The following is a 24,943-nucleotide window of genomic DNA, read 5'->3' as shown; positions in this document are numbered from 1 at the left end:
CTCTTCAAGGTCTTCAGATTATCATTTAAAAATCTGGTGCCTCTGTCTAAATTAAATCAAATCTGAATATATTAACCCAAAATACTCTTTCCACAATCCCATTAACATTATAATCTCAGTACAGAATTCAGACACATGAAATGACCATTGAACTTCTTTAGGAATTACGAAAATAAACCTAACAATATCACAACTGATTACTCCCACTTGCAAAAGTTTTAAACAATGGACAACCCTAAGTAAAACAGTGATTTGCACTAGGTTTTTGCCTTTGCTGTTAGGATTTATATCTGCTACTGCCACACAGTACCCACAGCTCCTTAAAGTACAGCTTCCAAAGTGTGTGGTGTAAATCAGGGGTCCCCAACCTCAGGGTCACGGATTGGTATCGGTCCGTGGCCTGTTAGGAACCAGGCTGCACAGCAGGAGGTGAGTGGCAGACAACAGAGCATTACTGCCTGAGCTCTGCTTCTTGTCAGATCAGCTGTGGCAATAGATTCTCATAGGAGCTCCAGCCCTACTGTGAACTGCACATGCGAGGGATCTAGATTGTGGTTCCTTACAAGAATCTAATGCCTGATGATCTGTCATTGTCTTCCATCACCCCCAGATGGGACCACTGTTGAGATGCAGGAAAACAAGCTCTGGGCACCCACTGATTCTACATGATGGTGAGTTGCATAATTATTTCATTATATATTACAATACCTATAGAAATAAAGTACACAATAAATGTAATGTGTCTGAATCATCCTGAAACGATCCCCCAATCCCCGTCCATTGAAAAATGGTCTTCCACAAAGCCGGTCCCTGGTGCCAAAAGGTTGGGGAATGCTGGTGTAAATGATTATGGTTCTGCCAAATGTTGGACATGTCCAACCCCCCACCCCGCAACTGGTAGTCTAGTTGCTCTAGTATCCCACACAAATGTCATCTTTATGTATCATAAGGGAGAGACAAAGGCAGGTGGAAGCATGGCCCTTGACCTCTATGGATTTGAATTCCCATTTCCTAGGCTTCCAAAAATCTACACTTAGGGATCTGGGAAACAGGTCAGATGGGGTGTAAGAAAGGGGGGGGACTTATTTTCTCTCCTTTCCCTAACTTCTACTCTCCTACACATTTTTCTACCAATTTACTAATCGATCATCCACAGCAGGGTTGTAAGCACAAATACCTCACGGACTGTAAGAGACCTCAGGGTGTGGTGAGATCAGTGATGAAAATGTCTTACCTACAACTCTGGCTGACTGTAGTACTTGCAGGAATCCAAGTGCTGTGTGGTCACAGATGTCATTTTATCACAAGAAAAATCAGAAATCCAGGTAAGGATGTATAAAATATGGTAATTTTTAAATGTTGGTAGCAAACGCTTAGCCTGTGCTTTCCTTTTATTAAAAAGAAAAAGCTGGCCGGGTGCGGTGGCTCACACTTGTAATCCCAGCACTTTGGGAGGCCAAGGTGGGTGGATCACTTGAGGCCAGGAGTTCAAGACCAGCCTGGCCAACATAGTAAAACCCCTTCTCTACTAAAAATACAAAAAATTAGCCAGGCATGCTGGCATGTGCCTGTAATCCCAGCTACTGGCGAGGCCAAGGCAGAAGAATCGCTTGAGCCTGGGAGGCAGAGGTTGTGGTGAGCTGAGATTGTGCCAGTGCACTCCAGCCTGGGAAACACAGCAAGATTCCACCTCAAAAAACAAAAACAAAAACAAATAAACAAAAAAACAAAGGCCAGGTGTGGTGGCTCACGCCTGTAATCCCAGCACTTTGGGAGGCCGAAGTGGGTGGATCACCTGAAGTCAGGAGTTCAAGACCAGCCTGGCCAACATGGTGAAATCCTGTTTCTACTAACAATACAAAAATTAGCCGGGCGTGGTGGCGTGTGCCTGTAATCCCAGCTCAGGAGGCTGAGGCAGAAGAATTACTTGAACCAGGGTGGTGGAGGTTGCAGTGAGCCGAGATTGTGCCACTGTACTCCAGCCTGGGCGACAAGGGCAAAACTCCGTCTCAGAAAAAAAAAAAAAAGAAAAGAAATAGCAGAAGCTGAGCATGCCTGTAAGCAGTGACTTTGTAAGTGACTCAGACCTGCCTGGATCCTCCAGGGCACTGAACCTGAAGGGCCCAGTCTGGAGGTTTATTCTGCACACTCCAGAGGAGCTTCAGTCTTCTTAGACTAGTGGTTACTCTGTTTCAATTTTTACATACACAGATAACTTCACTGTGTAAACAGAAGGTGAAAACCTACATATTACATGTTAACATATTTCTGTCACTTAGGTACAAATAATGATTTCCTTTGTGAGTTCTCAAAAGAAAAAACATTCAAAGTATTGAATACTTAACATAATTATCTAAAAGAGGTAAATGATACAGGCATGGTTAACTTTACAAATCTTTACAATTAAGGTAACACCACAATTAAAAAAAAAAGATAAAAAGTGCTTTTATCTGACAACACTACCTGAGGGGGAAAAAGCCAGTAAATAGTGAATCATAATGAAAAGAATCTGATTTGGAAATTCTGGAATGTTCATGGATTTACAAAGTTACCAAGAAGGCACTTGGTAAAGGCTCTACCAGAACACTAAGCAGCGCCTACAATGAGCCAGAAAGCAATATATGTATTTTTAAAACATTTGAACTAACAGTGTCACTGAGTCAGACTCAGCCACTGACTCTTAAGTCCCTCTATGTTTTTGTGGTGATTTTACCTCTTCAATCTACAAATGTGGCAACAGCAAGGCTCTTTCCTTATCTTCGTCCAGAAGGCCAGACTAATGCAGTTGCCACAGACCCTTTCTCCTTCACTGATTACAGAATCATACCAAGCACAGCGGTGCCGCAGCTGATGGTGGAAGACTGCCTTTCTTCAGGCTAAGAAAGAAGTACTGCACTGAATTCAAAGATATCAAAGAATGAATCACGGAAATTTTCTTGTTGTTTATGAATTCCTCTTTCAGTGTGGAGGGAGAACTCACATTTTTGGACTGGACAAATTATAAACTTATCTTGTAAGGAAATTTCTTGTGCTGTGCTTTGAAAGTCTGAAGATTTGCTCCAAATGCCAACAGCCACCTACCATCTCTACTGTTCTGAGACTTGCCCTTGAACTGAGAAAGGACAAGCAGAGAGACAAAAAAAGCATACACTACAGCATTTCTTCTACTAAAACTTTCCATTTGGCAGCGGCATTTTCAACACTATGGAAATGAACCTCCCTACTTTTTCTAGTGATCTAATTTTAATTAAAAACACTATATATCAAGAGATTGATGCCCGATATAAAGGAAAAGTGATAAGTGAAGCAGAAACGAAGGGGTACTTCTCTCTGGCTTTTGGAGGTAAGTTCTTAAAAATATTAAATAGCAATAATATTTAACATTTTAAATTATACTTAAGAGGTAATTGTCTTTTTTGGTTAAGCAGGCTAAAGAGCAACATATTAGACCAGTAGATATATGACATTAACTCCTTTTTAAGAAAATTTCAAATCAGATTTTACTCACATAGGATCACTTTGAAAGTGTTTCATACAAACCACAAACTTGTAATTGTTTAAACCCGTCGAGGTAAAATAAAAATCGGGAAATGTCTGTGTTCTTTTGAAAAACTCAAAAGGACTTTGTCCATTTTCCCAAAACTGCTTTTGGTTTTACAGAAAATGTTAAAAAATACAAAAAGTGGCATTAAGTGGGAGATACATGCCTTAGGGTGTTACATGGAGGAAACATGAAAAAGTTGTCCTTATAAATGATTACCTTCCAGTAAAAAGATGCCGTATCTAACATGCACATAAAGTAAAATCATCGTTTTTGGTTAAAACTACCATTACACACTGGTCTATGGCGAGAATAAGGTTAGGTCTGAGAAGAGAAAATCAAGACCATATACTCTTTCCAAACAATGGGTGAGTACTGCTGCTGAAAATGACCAAGAAAAAATATGTACATACCGTTACTGTCTCTCTGATAGATCAGATTGTCACTGTTACTAGCCCAGTCATTCAAATTTACAACAGATAACTCTCAAATCACAGACCTTAAATCATTAATTTTTATCATTAACCTACAGGGAGTTGTTTTAAGAATAAACGTGCATAGCTTTGGGCTTACTGTAGTAGCAAATTTCATTAAGAATCCTGACCTAGCGGGGTGCAGTGGCTATAGTGTAATCCTAGCACTTTGGGAGGCTGAGGTGGGAAGATCGCTTGAGGCCGGGAGTTGGAGACCAGGTTGGTCAACACAGCAAGACCCTATCACTACAAAAAATTTGTAGAGACCCTATCTCTATTTAAAAGAAAAAAATTTAGCTGGTGTGGTAGCTCACACCTATAGTCCTAGCTACTCAGGGCAGGGGCTGAGGATGGAGGATCATTTGGACACTATAGCCTGGCACAGAGTGAGACCTGTTCAAAAAAAAAAAAAAAAATTGACCTTAAAGAAAGAGTTTGACATAGAAAGTTCTAACACAGTTTAGTAACTTCAGCTTATAATTTTCTAAGAAAATACAAACGAACCTAAGGACTAAAAATATAAATAAAATTCTTTAAAAGTACACAGTAGTTTTAATCTATATGGTATAGCAGCTGGTAAAGTGCTTGGCAAATGACATATTCAATAAATGTTGCTGAATTCCGGTATGTATCCGAGTTAAATAATCACCTTGGTTAAAAACAAGGTAAAACACTATATATATGTGTATGTATATATGTATATATATACACGCGTGTATATATATATACACATATATATACACGTATATATGTAATACCACATTTTCACTGTATATACATATATATATACATATATATACATATATACACACACACACACACACATATATATATATATTTTGAGATGGGAGTATATATAATTTTTTTTTTGAGATGGAGTCTCGCTCTGTTGCCCAGGCTGGAGTGCAATGGTGCGATCTTGGCTAACTGCAACCTCCGCCTCCCAGGTTCTAGTGATTCTCCTGCCTCAGCCTCCTAAGTAGCTGGGATTGCAGGTGCGTGCCAACACGCCCGGCTAATTTTTTATTTTTAGTAGCAGTGGGGTTTTACCATGTTGGTCAGGCTGGTCTCAAACTCCTGACCTCGTGATCCGCCTGGCTCGGCCTCCCAAAGTGCTGGGATTATAGGCATGAGCCACTGTGCCTGGCCCAAAATGCAATATTGAAATAGTTTTTGCCAAAGAAAATCATTAAATGCCGGAATCAATTTTATAGAGCTTGATGGTACTGCAAACCTATATTATTAATACTTTCAATTAACCAGGTTATACTGTAGACTGTCTAGCTGTAAGAAAGAGAAAAATCAGTTCTGTTTGCTTTTACAAGTCACGTGCCACAAATGTTGCTTTGTTCAGTGACAGACTGCATACCTAACAGTGGTCTGTTAAGATTATAATACCACATTTTCACTGTACGTTTTAAGATGTATTTAGATGTACAAATTCTTACCAATGTGCTATAACTGCCTCTCACATTCAGTACAGTAACATGCTGTACAGGTTTGTAGCCTCAGAGCAATACCATATATTCTAGGTGTGTAGGCTATGTCATTTAGGTTTGTGTAAGTATACTCTATGATGTTCATACAACAAAACTGCCTAATGACGTCTTTTAGGACATATCTCTGTTGTTAAGTGACATTAAGTGACTCATGACTGTACTTTATTATTGATTCACATGCCAGGTTTAGATTCTTAAAAAATTCCTCAGAACACACTTCACAGAATATTCTTGGGGCATTTTCTAATTAAGTGATAGGTAAGCATATAGATATTAAAAAAAGATTCCCCATTACTACTTTTATTCCTAAGAAGTGTCCACAGTGAAAACCAAAAGACCTCTGACACTGGTCTTGAGGAAAAACATCTTCTAAGAGAAGTATTACTCAGTGAGGTGTGCTGCTTGTAGCAGGTATGTATTGGGTTGGTGCAAAATATTTGTGGTTCTTGACATTAATTGCAAAAACCACAATTACTTTTGCACCAACCTAATAGTGAGGTATGTTGCTTGTACTAGGTACATATAATAGGGAGGTATGTTGCTCACCACCTTGCTGAGGGAATAGTGAATCACAGAAGCATGATTTCCTCATCACAGAAGAGTGGCCTTTGGAGACAAGTTTCCCTTGAAGATTAGACCAGAAGTGTATGAACCCCGTAGCTACCTTTACAGAGGCTGGTCTCCACACGGAGAACTAACAGTCCTAGTGCCATTTACTGAATAGAACATTCCTCTCAGCATTTTCTTTAGAAGTGATGGGAGAGATTTTTAATCTATTGGCCCAATTATTTTATTTATGAGTCCATTCAAATCTATTTATTCCTAAGTAATTTTTGTTAAACTATGTTTTCCTAGGAAACTGTCTTTATCATCCAAGTTTTAAATTTACAGGCAAAAGTTCTTCACAGTGGCTTGTTTTTAAAAATGCATGTTCTCTTCCTTTAGTTGGAACATATTTATATTTTTACTCCTAATACTGCATATTGTACCTCCCCTTGTTCTTTTTATGGTTGTTGCTGGATCATGTTATAGCGGAGTTTTTCGTTTTGTTGATCTGCTCTATTCTATTGAAATTTCTAGGCCGGGTGCGGTGGCTCACGCCTGTAATCCCAGCACTTTGGGAGGCCAAAGCGGGTGGATCATGAGGTCAGGAGATCGAGACCATCCTGGCTAACACTGTGAAACCCCGTCTTTACTAAAAATACAAAAAAATTAGCTGGGTGTGGTGGCGGGTGCCTGTAGTCCCAGCTACTCAGGAGGCTGAGGCAGGAGAATGGCGTGAACCTGGGAGGCAGAGCTTGCAGTGAGCCTAGATCGCGCCACTGCACCCCAGCCTGGGCGACAAAGCAAGACTCCGTTTCAAAAAAAAAAAAAAGAAATTTCTACTTTTTGCAATTAATTTCTACTCTTTATTTTCCTTCAACTTTACTCAGATTTCCCTATTTTCCTCCCTAAATTCTTTGGCTGAATGGCCTATATGTGGCAATTTTTATAAACCTCTAATATATACTTGAAAAAATGCAAATTCTCTAATTGCTAGAAGTAGGATTTTTTTTTCTTTTTTCTCCCCAGATAGACTTTATCATCACTTAATGTCAGTAGCAGAACTGGACAAAATTTTCATCACTGAGAGCAGCAGGGTTTTGGTTTTTTTTTCTTTTTTTTGAGATGGAGTCTTGCTCTGTTGCCCAGGCTGGAGTGCAGTAGTGTGATCTTGGCTCACTGCAACTTCTGCCTCCCGAGTTTAGGCAATTCTCTGCCTCAGCCTCCTGAGTAGCTGGGATTACAGGCGCTTGCCACCATGCCTGGCTAATTTTTTTTTTTTTTTGTATTTTTAGTAGAGACAGGTTTTCACCATCTTAGGCAGGCTGGTCTTGAACACCTGACCTCGTGGTCCACCCTCCTCGGCCTTCCAAAGTATTGGGATTATAGGTGTGAGCCACTGCGCCTGGCCAGCAGGGTTTTTTATATGTCTATCATATCAGGTTAACTGTATTGTTCAACTATCCAATAACTTTTTGTCTGTGGCCAGATGTGGTGGCTCACACCTGTAATCCTAGCACTTTGGGAGGCCAAGGTGGGAGGATCACTTGTGGCCCGGAGGTCGAAACCAGCCTGGGCAATAAAGCAAAACCCCAACTCTTAAAAAAAAAAATTTGTCTGCTTTATCTGTCAATTACTAAAGTGGCTTATTAAAATCTGTCACTATAATTAGGGATTTTTAACATTCAGTTTGCAATTCTGACATATACTAAGTATATATCATTCAAAATTATTTTATCTTCTAGGTCATTTATTCCTTTCATCATTATGTGGTAACTTTTATCCCTAATGATGCTTTTTGCTTTACAGTTTACCGTGTATGACTCACACAGAGACACCAGCCTTTTCTGCTTGATATCTGCCTGATAAATCTCATTCTATTGCTTACTTTCAACCTTTCCAGGATCTTAAGAGTTCAAGTTTCTTGAAAACAGCATACAGGGCCAGTGCAGTGGCTCACACCTGTAATCCAGCACTTTGGGAAACCAAGACAGGAGGATTGCTTGAGCCCAAGAGTTTGAGACCAGCCTGGACAATATAGAGAGACCTTGTCTCTACAAAAAATAAAAACGTATTAGCCAGGAGTGGTGGCGTGCACTTGTGGTCCCAGCCACTTGGGAGGCTGAAATGGAAGGATCACTCAAGCCTCAGAGGTTGAGGCTGCAGAGAGCCATGATGGTGTGTTACTGCACTCCAGCCTGGATGTCACAGCGAGACCTGTCTCTAAAATAAATAAATAGATAAAAATAATTAAAAATATTATAACAGTATGTAGGCAAATTCTATATGTTTATCCAATCTGAGTCTTTTAACTGGCAAGTTTAGTTCACTTAACATTTGTTCTAAATTGATTGATTTCTGCCATTTTATTTTGGGCTTTCTTTTTCCCATGGTTTCTATTTACTTTTTTCCCACTTCCTGGTTTTTATTGGTTTGAAAGTTAAGATATCCTATTTATGTTCTGCGGTGGAATCTTTTGAATACATAAAACCTTATTAATCAATTTAGCTGCCGTCATCACAATCTTGGAATGCTTAGGTTTGAACAGCTTCTAGTTTGTTATTGCTTTTTGCAAAATAAAATCATTAAAAGCCAGAACCAATTTCATAGAGCTTGATGGTACCACAAGCCTGTATCTTAATATTTTCAATTAATCAGGTTATAATGTGGAGCGTTTGGCTGTAAGAAAGAGAAAAACCAGTTCTGTCTGCTTTTACCAGCCACGCGCTGCAAATGCTCAATAGACACATGTGGCTACTGCACTGACAGCACTGCTGTGGGAGCTCCCAGAGCAAGAATCTGGGGAGACAACTGCTGTTGTTTTTGTTGAAAAGTATCTTTATTTTGTTCTCTTGGATTACTGAATTATTGGTTGTTTTTTTCTTCAGTCCTCTGAATATATTATTCTTTTGTTTTCTAAACTCAGTAGCTGCAACTAAGGAATATGCTGTCAGTCTAACTGGTGTTCCTTTGTAAACACTCAATCTTGAGTAACCTTTGGTTGCTTCTGTCTCTGCCTTTGATATCTCATCAGAATGTGTGTGTGTGTGTGTGGTGTGTGTGTGTGTGTGTGTATTTTTTTTTTTTTTTTTGAGACAGAGTCTCACTCTGTCACCTAGGCTGGAGTGCAGTGGCATGATCCCGGCTCACTACAACCTCCACCTCCCGGGTTCAAGCGATTTTCCTGCCTCGGCCTCCTGAGTAGCTGGAATTACAGGTGCCTGCCACCAGGCCCAGCTAATTTTTGTATTTTTAGTAGAGATGGGGTTTCACCATGCTGGCCAGACTGGTCTCGAACTCCTGACCTCAAGTGATCTGCCTGCCTAGGCCTCCCAAAGTGCTGGGATTACAGGCGTGAGCCAAAGCGTCCGGCTATATTTCTATGTTTTATGCTTGGAGCTCATTCTATTGTTTAAATCTGAGATTTATGTCTTTTATGGATTCTGGAAAATTCCCAGTCATCAACTCTTCAAATATTGCCTCTCTACAAATCTGCTTTATCATTCTGAAATTCTTATCCATCAAATGTTAGAGTTTATAATTCTAATCACTCTGTCATATTTCCATTTCGTCCTTTTTTTTGGATACATTCTGGATTTCCTCAGGTATCTCTTCTAGCTCACCAATTCTCTTTTCAGCTATTACCAATTAACTGTTGAATCCAAGTAGAGAGTGTCTTTCAATTAAAATTTTAATTTCTATTAGTTCTACTCAGCTATTTTTCGAATCTTCCTGTTTCTTTATAGCATTTAATTCTTTTTTATTTTTTTATTTTTTGAGACAGGGTCTCACTCTATCACCCAGGCTGGAGTGCAGTAGCGTGATCATGGCTCACTGCAGCCTCAACCTCGTAGGCTCAGGTGATTCTCCCACCTCAGCCTCCCAGGTCCACCCAGCTAATTTTTTGTATTTTTTATAGAGACGGGGTTTTGCCATGTTGCTCATGCTGGTCTTGAACTCCTGGGCTCAAGTGATCTGTATGCCTTGGCCTCCCAAAGTGCTGGGATTACAAGTGTGAGCCACTGTGCCTGGTAGCATTTTATTCTTTTCTTTTTGAGATGGAGTTTAGCTCTTGTTGCCCAGGCTGGAGTGCAGTGGCGTGATCTTGGCTCACTGCAACCTCTGCCTCCTGGGTTCAAACGATTCTCCAGACTCAATCTCTCCCAAGTAGCTGGGATTACAGGCGTCTGCCACCACGCCAGGCTAATTTTTTGTATTTTTAGTAGAGATGGGGTTTCACCATCTTGGGCAGGCTGGTCTCGAACTCTTGACCTCAGGTGATCCACCTGCCTCGGCCTCCCAAAGTGTTGGGATTTCAGGTGTGAGCCACTGCGCAGGGCCTTTATTCTTTTTTCACATTTGCTGTTCTTTCTTTTTACTTTATTTTATAATCTGTATCTGGTATTTACATCCATTAGAGTCTCTAGTTTCCATGAACTAAAGTCTTTGGGAAGGGTTGTATAATCCTGCTGTTTGTCGTATGCTACCTTTCATTCACTGCAAAGTATTTTCTTGTATATTTAGTAATTTTAGACCACAAGACATGTCTGATATTCCTGGGCAACCTGGGCTAAGAATGTATCTTGCCAGAAGGGATCTACATTTGCTTCTGCCAGATGCCCTAGAGTAATCACCAGCTGATGATTAATTTTATGTTAATTTCTTGACCTGGGTAAGAAATGATACTAAATGAATGGTACAACTTGAACCTTAGATTTGTATGAGGGAAGGCCCACGGTTATTTTTCAGGAAGACGTCTTCCTTCTAACCCAAAGCCCATATTTATTTATTTTTTATTTTTTTAATTGAGATGGAGTCTTGCTCTGTCTCCCAGGCTGGAGTGCTATGGGGCCATCTACGCTCATTGCAACCTTCGCTGCCTGGGTTCAAGCGATTCTCCTGCCTAGCCTCCCAAGTAGCTGGGACTACAGGTGTGCACCACCATGTCCGGCTAATTTTTTTATATTTTTAGTAGAGATGGGGTTTCGCCATGTTGGCCAGGCTGGTCTTGAACTCCTGACCTCAGGTGATCCACCCGCCTCGGCCTCCCAAAGTGCCGGGATTACAGGCGTGAGCCACCACACCTGGCCGAGACTTCTCATTTTTAATATATATATTTTTCCAATGTATACCTCAGGCTTTCTAGTAACGGCCCCTACAACATTTGAAAATAATACTTGTAAAGAGACACAAACAGCCTGTAGCTCGTGCATGGTACTATCAGAAGGGATAGGAAGAAGCATATCACAGGCCTGTGTTATAAGAGAACCTGGATAGGCCGGGTGTGGATAACACTGATGTCCCTAGGATTCTTTCACTAATGAGATCATTTGTTGAGTCCAGAATGGAGACACAGTCTATGATATTTTGTATTTGTAAATGCCTAACAAAATACCTTACTTTCATGATGGCCTTTTAAGATAAATAGGTCAAATCAGTGGTTCAAATGATTTAGCCAAGGTTGTAGTCAGTAAGGCAAGCCCAGAATAGAATTCTTATCTGCAAACTAAATTCCATGCCAAAAGAGTGTTACCATGGCAAAGCCACCCTCAGGGATATATTCTGCAGCTTTTGTATCTAGAAATTATTTGTAAGTTTCAAAAAGGAATGACTAAATAGGATGCATAAAAATCTAATCCAAAGCTTCCCAAGTAGGTGTTTTATTCAGGTATGGCACAACAAAGAGTATGTTAGCACATGAACTCATGCTGAGACTTCCACTGTCCAGCATGGCAGCTGCCAGCACATACAGCCACGTAAATTCTAATAAATTAAATTAAATAAACTAAAAAGAAGTGTTCTTCATTTGCCCTAGCCACATTTCAGGCTACCATATGGGACAGTGCTGACACGGAACTGTCATTTTCCCTGACTGCAAAGTTTTAGTGGATAGCACTGCTCTAGAATATGGATTGATGAAGTAATTTTATTGTTACAGTAGAGTGGAAAGAACATTGGCCTTGAAGCCCGAAAGACCTACTCTTGAATTCTGCATCTGTCACTTATTACCTTTGCGAATCTCGAGCAGTTCCCTAAACAACTCTGAGCCTCTTGTTTTCTCAACCTGTAAGTTGAGGATCAGAAATAAGGTGCTAGAAATACCACTGTTACTCAATAACTCCAGAATTTATAACCTCTCCATTCTTCACTGCAGTCCCACTGGTGTCTTGTGGCTGCCAAAAGGCCCTTGCACAGAATAAAAATACACTGTTCCCAAAAGATTCAAGAGGCTGGACATGGTGGCTCATGCCAGCACTTTGAGAGGCTGAGGCGGGAGAATTGCTTGAGCCCAGGAATTCAAGACCAGCCAGGGCAACACAGTGAGACCTTGTCTTTTGAAAACCACCACCACCACCACTACCCCACAAAGATTTAAGAGAATCACCAAGCCTAAGCCCTTAGTCAATGTAAGAATTTTCTCTGTAAGATTTTATCTTTTTCTTGAGGGGTGGGGTGGGTGTAGATGGGCATGTTTTATAAAGAAAAACTCTTAAAAATAAATAAAACAAATAACCTAGAACTGAAAAAAAGTTATGGTTCACTGTTCTAGTACATTAACTCCAAAAATTAATTTGAATGAAAGAAGTTGGATATGAAGGTGTAACTTGAGTTAAATGGGTCAGGTGTCTTGATGGTATTTCCCATAAGAGAATGGTAGAAGAGCAGCTATAGAATCAGGTATAATTACCTGTATGCATAATCAGATACTAACTTTTTATTTAAAGAACAAATCCCTAAACAACTTAATAGCTCGCTGACCTGACAAGACTATTTTCCACTTTTAAGACTAGGTAGACAAAACACACACTCAAGAGAGGCTTTAACACTCACAACATCATTTTCTGTTGTCTTATCACTTCTCCCCAATACAGCTATTCCTTTAAATACTTTCCCTAATGAAATGACCTGGTTAAGTGAGTTTTCTGTTCAACTAAGAAAAGTTTTGTTTCAATCAGTTGAAAATTTTCTAAAGTAAAATGCATTAGTTCACTTTCTCCCCAATAATGTTCTAGTTAACATAATAAATACTCTTGATGATTTTAGGTCTCATTATAACAATTTAACCTATGATACTACAGTGGAGTTAAAGTTATAAAATATTGACATTTTAATGCTGACCCCATGTTATTCTCTGGATATCTGCTTGATTTTCAGAAAATAAAACCTAGTATTAGCTTGTTTTCTTATAATTTGCCTTCATTTCTTCCACACACGAACTATAAAAATATTTCCAGACAACTGAAGCTCCGATTAGTTAGCTTCTGGTTACTCATGGTTCAATTATATTTGTGTTATGTCACACTTTCAATTTCACGGGACTTTTGCCTTGTGAAAAAAATATAATACAATTCATCTCAGGTTTATGCTAAATGGTAACTGGGTCCGGATAACTTTCCCTACTGACTACTTTAATAATCAAACCACTTAGGAGTGATGGCTAGATTAAGTTTCCAGGTAGTAAAGAACAGAATTAAGCCTATTTCATTTAAAAAAAAAAAATTGGATCTGTATTCCTTTGCAGAATTTCTCCCACTCTCTTTTCATTTTTTGAGACAGGGCCTCGCTCTGTTGCCCAGGCTGGAGTGCAGTGGCGCAATCATGGCTCACTGCAGCCTCGACGGCCTCTTGGGTTCAAGTGACTTTCCCGCCTCAGCCTCCTGGGTAGCTGGGACTACAAGTGTGTGCCACCACACCTGGCTAATTTTTCTATTTTTTTGTGGGGAGGGGGTTTTGACATGTTGCCCAGGCTGGTCTCAAACTGCTGGGCTCAAGCAATCTGCTTGCCTCGGTCTCCCAAAGTCCTGGGATTGCAGGCGTGAGCCACTGTGCCCAGCTGAATTTTCCCTTTAATGGAATATTCAGTACAAAGAAAAGAGCAATCTGAAATAATTATATTGTTAACATTAGTTTAAATAAATCCATCTGAACTTACAGCTATTACAAAGCATGTCGAATATGTCCACAGAATTTAAAACCTGAGAGGTAATTACCTGGACAAATAGTTTACTGAGAAGTCAAAAGATAGAACCTGTTTCACTTATACTTAAAAGTGTGCTACTGGCCGGGCATGGTGGCTCACGCTTGTAATCCCAGCACTTTGGGAGGCCGAGGCGGGCGGATCACGAGGTCAGGAGATCGAGACCACGGTGAAACCCTGTCTCTACTAAAAAATAAAAAAATAAAAAATTAGCCGGGTGTGGTGGCGGACGCCTGTAGTCCCAGCTACTCGGAGAGGCTGAGACAGGAGAATGGCGTGAACCCGGGAGGTGGAGCTTGCAGTGAGCCGAGATTGCGCCACTGCACTCCAGCCTGGGCGACAGAGCAAGACTCTGTCTCAAAAAAAAAAGGGTGCTACGGAAAAGAACTTGCGGTTTCTAGCTTTAAAATAGGCCTTGTTACTTCTCATTCAGGGAATTAAGAGGTGTATACTTTTTAGTAACTTTTTCTATTTTATACCGAAGACATCCCCCAAGAACAATTACCTCCCGGCCAAGTGAAATTCAAACACATTAACTTTTACTTTTTAAGTTAGAAGCAACATTTCTCCAACTATATCCTTAGATGCTAATTAGAGCACAATCATTGTTACCATAACCAGTTTTCATATCCCTATAGTCAATGTCCAAAAAACTGTCCTCAAACATCCATACCTTCAATATCCATACTAACATACTGGAATCAAGTATATTTTTTAGTAGTGTAGTTTCTTGGAAGGGCCACTCTAGCTTTGCTGACTACATCCAATCGTTATTAGAGACTGTAAAAACGCCTGAAAGAACCCTGGACTAAAAAACAGAAGAGTCATAATCCCAACTCTCCAACAGGGTAATAGTTATGCATCTCTGACTCTCAGTTGACTTAACTGCCTGCTTACACCACATAGGTAACTGTATCGTTAACATTAAAGCACCATAGCTCTTGGCTCAGTGCTGGTAACCAGTAGACACTCAATTAAATAAACAGATAGAAAAACCTTACTTAGAAACATATTCAGACAAAATAAAGTAGAAAAAGTAATAAATATCTTAAAAAAAAAAAAAAGGCCGGGCGCGGTGGCTCACGCTTGTAATCCCAGCACTTTGGGAGGCCGAGGTGGGCAGATCACGAGGTCAGGAGATCGAGACCACGGTGAAACCCCGTCTCTACTAAAAAATACAAAAAAAAAAAATTAGCCGGGCGTGGTGGCGGGCGCCTGTAGTCCCAGCTACTCGGAGAGGCTGAGGCAGGAGAATGGCGTGAACCCGGGAGGCGGAGCTTGCAGTGAGCCGAGATTGTGCCACTGCACTCCAGCCTGGGCGACAGAGCGAGACTCTGTCTCAAAAAAAAAAAAAAAAAAAAAAAACCCACCACCACTATTCTGGGCAAAAATAGTACTTTCTGGCCGGGCGCTGTGGCTCATGCCTATAATCCCAACACTTTGGGAGGCCGAGGCAGGCAGATCACAAGGTCAGGAGATCAAGACCATCCTGGTGAACATGGTGAAACCTGTCTCTACTAAAAATACGAAAAAATTAGCCAGGCGTGGTGGCGGGTGCCTGCAGTCCCAGCTACTTGGGAGGCTGAGCCAGGAGAATGGCGTGAACCTGGGAGGCGGAGCTTGCAGTGAGCCTAGATCGCGCCACTGCACTCCAGCCTGGGCAAGAGAGTGAGACTCTGTCTCAAAAAAAAGAAAATAATAATAACAATAATAATAATACTTTCTTTGTGGGAAGAATTATCTGTATCTGTTCCCATCCTGTGTGTCCCAAACTAAGTTCTGTTGCTTAGGGACATGGGCAGCTGATAGTCCACAGCTGCAAAAAAACAAAGGCATAAACCGTATTTTAATAAACCAACAACAGAAATGTAGTGCTATTAAATGAAATAGTAAACTAAATTATATACAAAAGAATGTTTCCAGTTTCAGAGCTCAGTTTATTTTTTTGAGACACAGTCTCATTCTGTTGCCCAGGCTGGAGTACAGTGGCGCGATCTCAGCTCACTGCAACCTCCACCTCCCAGGTTCAAGTGATTACAGGCACCCGCCACCAAGCCCGGCTAATTTTTTTCTGTATTTTTAGTAGAGACGGGGTTTCACCATGTTGGCCTGGCTGGTCTCGAACTCCTGACCTCAAGTGATCTGCCCTCCTCGGCCTCCCAAAGTGCCGGGATTACAGGCATGAGCCACCACGTCTGGCCTCAGAGCCCAGTTTAAAAGGTTTGATCTTTCTAACAGACTCATTTATAATCATAAAGTAGAGACCATATTTTGTTTTGTAATTTGAAACTTCCTAAATAATGGATTGATAGAAACTAAAGTCACTCAATTTTAAATATAATAACTATAATAAAACAGATATACTCACAGCTTGCATTTCTATACAGAAGAAATGGTTCATGGAGCTGAAATTCCAAATCTTTATTCACTGGTTCAACTAGATTGTGCATATTTAGTCGATTCACAATGGTAAAACCATGGTAAGGGGAAGCTGACCTTAGGTTTAATAGAAGAAAAAAAAATATTTAGTTACCATTTAATCTGTAGAAATATTATCTACTATGTACTTTATTTTCATTTCAAAAAAGAATACATTAGAACATTATACAATATTATCAGCACTTATATCTGTAAACAAAAAATTTAAATCAGATCATACTCCTCCTCTGACGAGAAGTCTCCAAAGACAGTCTCTCAGAGTAACGGCCAAAGTCCTTACTGAGGCCACCAAGGCCCCACCTGATGTACTCCCCCCTCTGACTTCGTTTCCTATGGCTCTTCTCCAGCTCCTACTCTCCAGCCACACTGGGCTCCTTGCCATTCTCTCTGCATGTGTGCTTCTACCTAAAGATCTCTTCCTGGATTACTGCCCCAGAAGCTGCACAGCTATCTCATCTCCTCCAAGCCTTTGTTCAGATGTCACCTTTTTCATGAGGCCTACTTGAACTATCCTTTTTAATACTCCCAAGCTCAATACCTCTAACCTTCCTCTTTTATCCATACCACTTATTTTTAATATTTACTGTCCTCCCCCACTAGGATGTAAGCCCCGTGCAGATGGAGCTTTTGTCTTACTTTTTTCACACATATATCCCAAGACAGACACACAGTTGCTGAATGAAATATCATTCAATTGGATTGGCTATAATGGCTGCCCATCATTACAATAATGTTTTTCTTGCACCAAATAGATATTTACATAGTGCTCCTGAGTTAGACGGAAAATGCCTTGAATCCTACAATAGGAAACACCCTTGGTTCCCATATCAGAGGGATTCGGTACATGATCCTTTACTCTTCACATGTACCTAACACTTCATAGTTTTTCATGTTTCTCTACGATATACCCGGGGTGTTAACAGAACACTATTCTATAGATTAGGAGTCAAGCTTTGAATGATTAAGGCCTGTGCCTGAGGTCACACAAATAATGAGTTACAAATAATATAACTAGGATTCAGTTTCAGGTTTTTTGACTCCAAATCCAAGCTTCTACTATATGAAGTAATCACTGCAAAGTGATAGTCTGACATCCTGGTATTCTTTATCCAAGGTACACAAAATAGTCTCACATTTTCCAAACACAGTTTCTTGCGTCTCCTTTAATTAGAATCAGTACCATATATATAAGCCTCCGTGAATTGTATTAAATCCAGCCACCCACTACACTAAATCTCCTACTTTCTACAATCAGTGCCTCTGTATGATAACAATAAAGCCAGTAAAGTACTTTTTCCAAATATCATAGAAACTAATGTTCTAATAAGAGTTTCTAGAGATGTATATTGCTAATGAAGAGTAATGAAGGGAGTGAGGGTAAAGATCCCTTCCTATTTATTTATTTATTTTTTATGAGACGGAGTTTCGCTCTGTCACCTAGGCTGGAGTGCAGTGGCACGACCTCGGCTCACTGCAAGCTCTACCTCCTGGGTTCACGCTATTCTCCTGCCTCAGCCTCTCAAGTAGCTGGGACTACAGGTGCCTGCCACCACGCCCAGCTGATTTTTTGTATTTTTAGTAGAGACGGGGTTTCACCATGTTAGTCAGGATGGTCTCGATCTCCTGACCTCGTGATCCACCCACCTTGGCCTCCCAAAGTGCTGGGATTACAGGCGTGAGCCACCACGCCCGGCCGATCCCTTCCTTTTTAAAAGGAGAAAGATGAATAGCAGGGAACAAAGTGTCTAAGAAAAAAGAGCTTGGTGTACAAATATCAAAGAATTACACTTAAAAGAAGAAAAAAATGAGTGCATTTAGACAAGATCTCAAAGCTTTGTATAAAATTTAGAAGATTATTTGAGAAATTCTTTTAAATTGGCATCAATGGAAAAAGGCAATCCTTAAAAGGCAACTCAATACAAAAAAAAAAAGGGAAAAGACCAGATATCAGTAGTAACTCCTGCTGACTCCCTAAGCTTTAGAAAATAAGGGAAGGAACCTGCCCCTGTCAGAGTAAGACCTTAGAGGAATCCAGGAAAACAAGTACCCCATGACTATCATATACTGTCAGTTGTCTTTAGGCCCCAAAAGCTGCCTAACAAAAAAGTTGCAATTTGCAAACCAATCTTAAAGATAATGAATTTTTGAATAAGTTAAAAATAAAAAATATGCCATCATGAATAATCCAAGCTTTCTAAAGAACTCTCAAATAAGACACTGTACATAATCTAGAACTTCTGTGGGTTGGGAAAGAGGACAGAACCAGTCATAAAAGACAACCACTCATGTAGTAATGAAAGAACAGAGGGATCAACCTCTCAATAACATTATTTTACAGAGCTAGTCTATGTATTGTCTTTTCCCCAAATATATATCTTTTTTTTTTCTTTCTAATATGGGGGTAGGGAGAGAGAGGCAGGCATCTGTTTTAGACTCAATCGTTATTATTTTGAAATTGCTTTGCTAGGCTGCTAATATAAATTCTAGTTCAGTTTATTCTGAATCACAGAAAGGCTCAGAGAAAAGAAAGAACCTGGTTAAGATTTCACAGCTAGGGAAAGATGAAAACTTGAAGGATACTAGCAGGAAGGTTCCAAAGCCAAATGTGCAAGAGAATTGAACCGTTTGACATTGTTCACCACTATACTGTTAAAAACAAATATACATATTTTAAAAACTTACCTTCGATATACAAATAAGGTCCCTTCTATATCAGTCTTCTCCTATGAAAGACAATGACTCAATTAGTTTTTTTGCCCCATAATCAGACCCCAAATAGTCCCAGTGGAGAAGTAACGCTTCACGTTTAAGATCAACTTGTTTCATTTCATTTATTATAAAATTCACCACTTTTGAACAGGTAAAGTCTCCCTCTCATTCCACAAATTGTGGTTACCATTTCTAATGTATGCTTTCAGTGCATAAGCATATACAATGTTTAATCCAGCAACATATCTGTATCTGCAGCATTTTTCTTTTTTAATTAGTAAAGGATAAAATCATAGAATAAACCTTCACTTTTTACAGCTAAAATGTTTTAGCCAGATTTCTTAACTTTAAAGCTAAGGTCCTGTATACTGCAATTTCTTCTCTTTTAAGTTTATCCAAGTTAATTTTAAAAAAGGAAAGGAATGAAATTTTCTTATAGGATACTTTGTTTCATCACTGGGGAGTTTTCGTACATTTTCACAACTAGCAAATTTTGTGGTTAAGAATTACTACCAAATAAAATCAGCTTGTTATTTTTAGAACTTGAAGAATCATGAATACTGAAAGTATACCCTGCCTCAGTGTAATTATTGGAGGCCTTTTCCATAGTTCATTTTTTGTGACAAGAGTGTATTTAGGTTTTAAACACAGTTCAGTGTTTTTTAAAAAATAAATAAGCTTATTAGTCTGCAATTTACAGCCTACAATGGACCTAAATATTTTACTGTAATCAACACATTATTAACATTTTAAATGTTAATCATATATTGAATGTGTTGGGATTAAAAAATTTAGAAAATTGATCATCTTGATTTCTTCCATAAGTACTACCCTAGCTTAAATATCATTATTTTCCTTCCTAAGGATTCAGAGGCTTTTTCTTACCTTTAAAATGTTAGGTTATTACTATAAGAAATTGGTAATCAACTGTCTTACAGTAAAAGAAAATTTGCCCACCAAAAAACATCATGCAAAGTTATAACTCACTGTAAAATAATAAAGAGGGAAAAGATTTTTGTCATACTCTATGTGCCAGGATCCAAATAAACAGTAGCAGCTTATTTTTCAATTCAGGTTATTATAGCTTGTATTTCATATTTAAAACAGAACTCCACAATGTAAAATTTTAAAATATTGAAAGCCTTTGTGAAAAACTAGAAAAACTCTTTAGTAAAAAGTCCTAGCCCCAAGTCTTCACCATTTGTCTGCAATCCATATTTCCCAAATTTATATACAGGCCAAGAAAAGAAAAAAGATTCATAACATTTCAAACTAAGGCAATGTCTAAAATAGCTACATTTAAAAAACAATCTACAATTTTATTCCTTGTGGCTTTCCATATCTCCTTCTCTTCCAGGAGGCAAAGGTAAACAACGTGATTATAAAAACTCTTCATCTGAATTAACTGTTCATAAATGCCAAATGATTTTCGATAAATTACTGATAAATATAATCTATGCATCTGTATTATAGGGTAAACGACATACTACGGTCATCTTCCAGAGTTCTGTTCGTTTAAGGATTTCATATCTTATTGAAATGTGAACTTCAGTCATTGGTGAATTCAATCCAACAAGCATTTACGTATTACTTTCTAAGTGTAAAGCCTGTAGCTGAATGAGTTAATTAGGAAGGGTCAATTACAAGAAAGTGGGAAATTATGCTTTTTAAACAACTAACAAAGCTTCAAGCAGGGGCTAACAAGAATCAGTGAACAGACTGAATGTAACTTTTCGGACCCTCTCCAGTGCACGAAAGCCAGAAAGTACTGAGTCTGAGGGGAGCATTCAGAGATGACATCACCAGCATCATAGATGGAACAAAACACATTTACAGGGTCTCTCTTGTTTGTACAAAGGTCTTCGGGGAGCCAGTGACCAGGGAAGCCTTTTTCCTAAGTGCCTTGGAATCTTTTCCGAAACTCTGTGTAGTTCGATTAAAGCCGGACCCACCCCCCCCCCTTCCAAGAATCGAAACTAATTGGATTTTAAACTTTAAACCTAAATGACCTCTGCGAAAGGGGCTCTCATTTACGTTTGCCAGGGGGAGAGGAAGAGTGTTTTATAGATAATGTACATGTAATTTATCTAATAATTCGCAAAGCCTCAAACACAAGCTTTCAAAAGGCACCCTTTTGACCCCACCGATCTCATAACCCCCAATGTATCTGCAAAGAAGGCAGGTCGCCCACGTCCCCAGACCCGACGCCAAGACTGATCCTGCTCCAATCCTCCCCTCCACTAGCTTTTCCTTGGGATGTCTCGAGCCACGTCTCTCACTCCTATCCCCCAATCCCAGGCGAACCCGACACCCCTCAGGCTCTGGCTAGGCTCTTCGCCAGACCCTGGCCTCGTCTCCGCCGCCCTGGCCTCTTGCTGTGCCCCCCACCCCACAGCAACCCGCGCGGCCCCTTTAAGAGACGGCAGCGGCCGGGTGGCCGTCCTCAGAGCCAGGCGGCACTCACCCACTGGTTGGCCTTGGGGCAGAAGGTGTACAGAGCGACCTGGCCCGTGAGGTCTGCGATGCTGGTGATATAGGGGTCGTGTTGCTTCAGGGCCGCCAGGCTCATCTCCTGCCCAGCTCGACTCAGCGCCTCCATCTTGAATCCCGAACCCTAGCCCCTCTGGCAGGGCGGAGTCGCGGACAGGAAAGTGCCATCGAGGCAAAGTTCCCCCATCTGCGTCAGTCCTCTCAACTTCCGCCTCTACGCGGGCCTCGCGGCAGGGCGGTACGCCAGCCATTCTGGTCCGCGGCGCGCACGCTCCGGGCGCCGGGTTCCGGCGCTGTCAGGTTCCACGGCCCTACGATGCGGGGCGGTGTGCAAGGCTGCGCAGTGGAGCTTGCAGGCTAGAGCCCTGGCGCTTCCCTTCCCTGAGCTAAAACAACTGGGTCCTGGGATCTGGCCTCTAGCTCGCCTGCCGAGCTCTTTCCAGGCAAAGGTTGGAGACCGCCAAAGTGCCGGCCTAGCGGTGCGCTGTCTGGCAGGGCCCGGGGCCACAGAAGGAAAACATCTCTGTGGAATGTGGAAATGCCGGACTCTACCGGGCCCGTTTAGAGAGCACAGAAAAGCATGGAGGAAAGGGAGAGGCAAGAAGCCCAGAAAATTTACCCTAGGTCTCAGATATGGATATATCGACCTAAAAGGAAGAAGATTCTGGGGCAAAATAAATGCAAGCAGAGAGTTTATTTGGCTCAAGCTTGAGGATTGCAACCCAGGAGCATAGATCCTTGAATATATACACTGATTAGCAGAAGGCACAAGTGGATTTTTTTTTCTTTTTTTCGAGACGGAGTTTCACTCTTGTAGCCAGGCTGAAGTGCAGTGGCGCGATCTCGACTCACTGCAACCTCTGCCTCCAAGGTTCAAGCGATTCTCCTGTCTCAGCGTCCCGAGTAGCTGGGATTATAGGGGCGCGCCACCATGCCCTGATAATTTTTGTGTTTTTAGTAGAGACAGGGTTTCGCCATGTTGGACAGGCTAGTCTCGAACTCCTGACCTCAGGTGATCCACCCGCCTCTGCCTCCCAAAGTGCTGAGATTACAGGCTTGAGCCACTGCGCCCGGCCCTTTTCTTTTTTTCCTTTTTGAAACGGAGTCTCGCTCTGTTGTCCAGGCAGGAGTGCAGTGGTGCAATCTCAAGCTCACTGCAACCTCTGCCTCCAGGATCCAAGCGATTCTCCTGCCTCAGCCTCCCAATTAGCTGGGATTACAGGCGCCCGCCACCACATCCGGCTAATTTTTTCTTTTTCTTTGTTTTTTTTTAAATGGAGTTTTGCTCTGTCGCCCGGGCTGGAGTGCAGTGGCACGATCTCAGCTCACTGCAACCTCTGCCTCCCGGGTTCAAGCGATTCTCCTGCGTCGGCCTCCAGAGTAGCCGGGATTACAGGCGCCCGCCACCACGCCCAGCTAATTTTTGTATTTTTTTTTAGTAGAGACGAGGTTTCACCACATTGGCCAGGCTGGTTTTGAACTCCTGACCTCAGGTGATCTGCCCTCCTCGGCCTCCCCAAGTGCTGGGATTACAAGCGTGAGCCACTGCGTCTGACCCACATAAATATTTTTGTCCAGCCCTGGGAAGAGTCCATGAAGGGTTTAATTTGTCTTGCTTCATTTAAAGCATTAAGCAGATCACTCATTTCTTTGGTAAATGTGTGTTGAGCATTTTAAAGGGTTTGAAAGAGGCACTAGCTAACAAGTAAAACAAATCATGGAGACTATAGGGAGTTCTATCCCCGCCAGACTTCTTAAAAAGCAACATTTCTTTCATTAAAAAAGGCATGGAGGCTGGGCGTGGTGGCTCATGCCTGTAATCCCAGCACTTTGGGAGGCTAAGGTGGGCAGACCGCCTGAGGTCAGGAGTTTGAGACCAGCCTGGCCAATATGGTGAAACCCCGTCTCTACTAAAAATACAAAAATTAGCTGGGTGTGGTGGCATACGCCTATAGTCCCAGCTGCTTGGGAGGCTGAGACAGGAGAATTGCTTGAACCTGGGAGGCGGAGGTTGCAGTGAGCCAAGATGGTGCCATTGCACTCCAGCCTGGGCGACAGAGCAAGACTCAAAAAAAAAAAAAAGGGTATGGTAGCCAGATGTGTTGGCTCATGCCTGTAAATCCTAACACTCTGGAAGGCCGAGGAGGGTGGATCACTTGAGGTCAGGAGTTGGAGACCAGCCTGGCCAACATGGTGAAACCCCATCTATACTAAAAATGCAAAAATTAGCTGGGCATGGTGGCACATGCCTGTAATCTCAGCTACTCAAGAGGCTGAGGCATGAGAATAGCTTGAACCCAGGAGACGGAGGTTGCAGTGACGCAAGATTACACCACTACACTCCAGAGCTTGGGCAACAGAGGGAGAAATTCCATCTAAAAAAAAAAAAAAAAAAAAGGGCATGGTGGCATGTACCTGTAGTCCCAGCTATTTGGTAGGCTGAGATGGGGATCACTTGAGGTCAGGAATTCAAGACCAGCCTGAGCAACATAGCAAGACTACGTCTGGAAAGAAAAAAAATTGACATCCCCAACAGAATTGAAAATTTTTGTAAGATAAAACCATGTTTTCAAGACAATAACACTAAATATTTGTATTGCCTATGATTTTATATCCCAGGACCACTGTTTTTTGTCATTGTGTTGATGAGAAGCATCAAACTCTGTAAAATAGTTGAAGAAATTTATTCTGATCCAACTATGAGTGACCATAGCCATTGACACAGCTCTCAGGAGATCCTGAGAACATGTGCCCAAGGTGATTGGGGCACAGCTTGGTTTTATACATTTTTGGGAGACATGAGACATCAAATACATTTCAGATGTATATTGGTTCTGTCCAGAAAGGTGAAACAACTTGAAATGTGTGCCAGCACACCTGGCTAATTAAAACTTTTTTTTTTTTTTTTTTGTAGAGATGGGGTCTGGCTCTATTGCCCAGGCTGGTCTCAAACTCCTGGCCTCAACCAATCCTCTGGCCTGGGTCTCCCAAAGTGTCACTGATAAAATGAGTTTTTTCCCCCCTGTGTATCAGTCACAAAGAATATCCCATTGAAAAAGGCAATCAGGTTTTATTCATTTGCCAGGGAATGGAGAAGTTGAGCTCTTCCTCTGAAAGCATCTTTTCTTGAAGCATAAAAGGCAAGGGGTTTATTGCCTTTATTCCTATGGGGCAGGAAAGGAATGTTAGTATGTGCAGGGTGGGACTCCAGGCACGCAGGCTCAATTCATAAACATGCATCTTCATACATCATATGTACACAAAATGGCAG

General features: G+C 41.1%; 1 protein-coding gene and 1 non-coding gene across 2 annotated transcripts in view; both read right to left on the bottom strand.

Annotated features, from left to right (window-relative positions):
• Window positions 1-21,890, bottom strand: part of DCP1A (decapping mRNA 1A) — a 64,878-nt gene extending 42,988 nt beyond the window's left edge. The window contains exons 1-3 of the mRNA XM_003257197.4: window positions 21,647-21,890; window positions 19,156-19,196; window positions 16,403-16,530 (exon numbers count right to left, since the gene is read on the bottom strand). Of these exons, the coding sequence (XP_003257245.1) occupies window positions 16,403-16,530; window positions 19,156-19,196; window positions 21,647-21,781 (304 nt within the window). The 5' untranslated portion in view covers window positions 21,782-21,890. The remainder of the gene's footprint in view (window positions 1-16,402; window positions 16,531-19,155; window positions 19,197-21,646) is intronic.
• Window positions 7,077-7,145, bottom strand: LOC115834956. Its single transcript, XR_004029938.1, has one exon. It is a non-coding gene; the product is annotated as a small nucleolar RNA SNORD38 (small nucleolar RNA).
• Window positions 21,891-24,943: the final 3,053 nt, after the last annotated feature.

Source organism: Nomascus leucogenys, chromosome 4 (assembly GCF_006542625.1).
Source record: "Nomascus leucogenys isolate Asia chromosome 4, Asia_NLE_v1, whole genome shotgun sequence".
Taxonomy (NCBI): domain Eukaryota; kingdom Metazoa; phylum Chordata; class Mammalia; order Primates; family Hylobatidae; genus Nomascus; species Nomascus leucogenys.
This window is presented reverse-complemented; position numbering and strand designations above follow the sequence as displayed.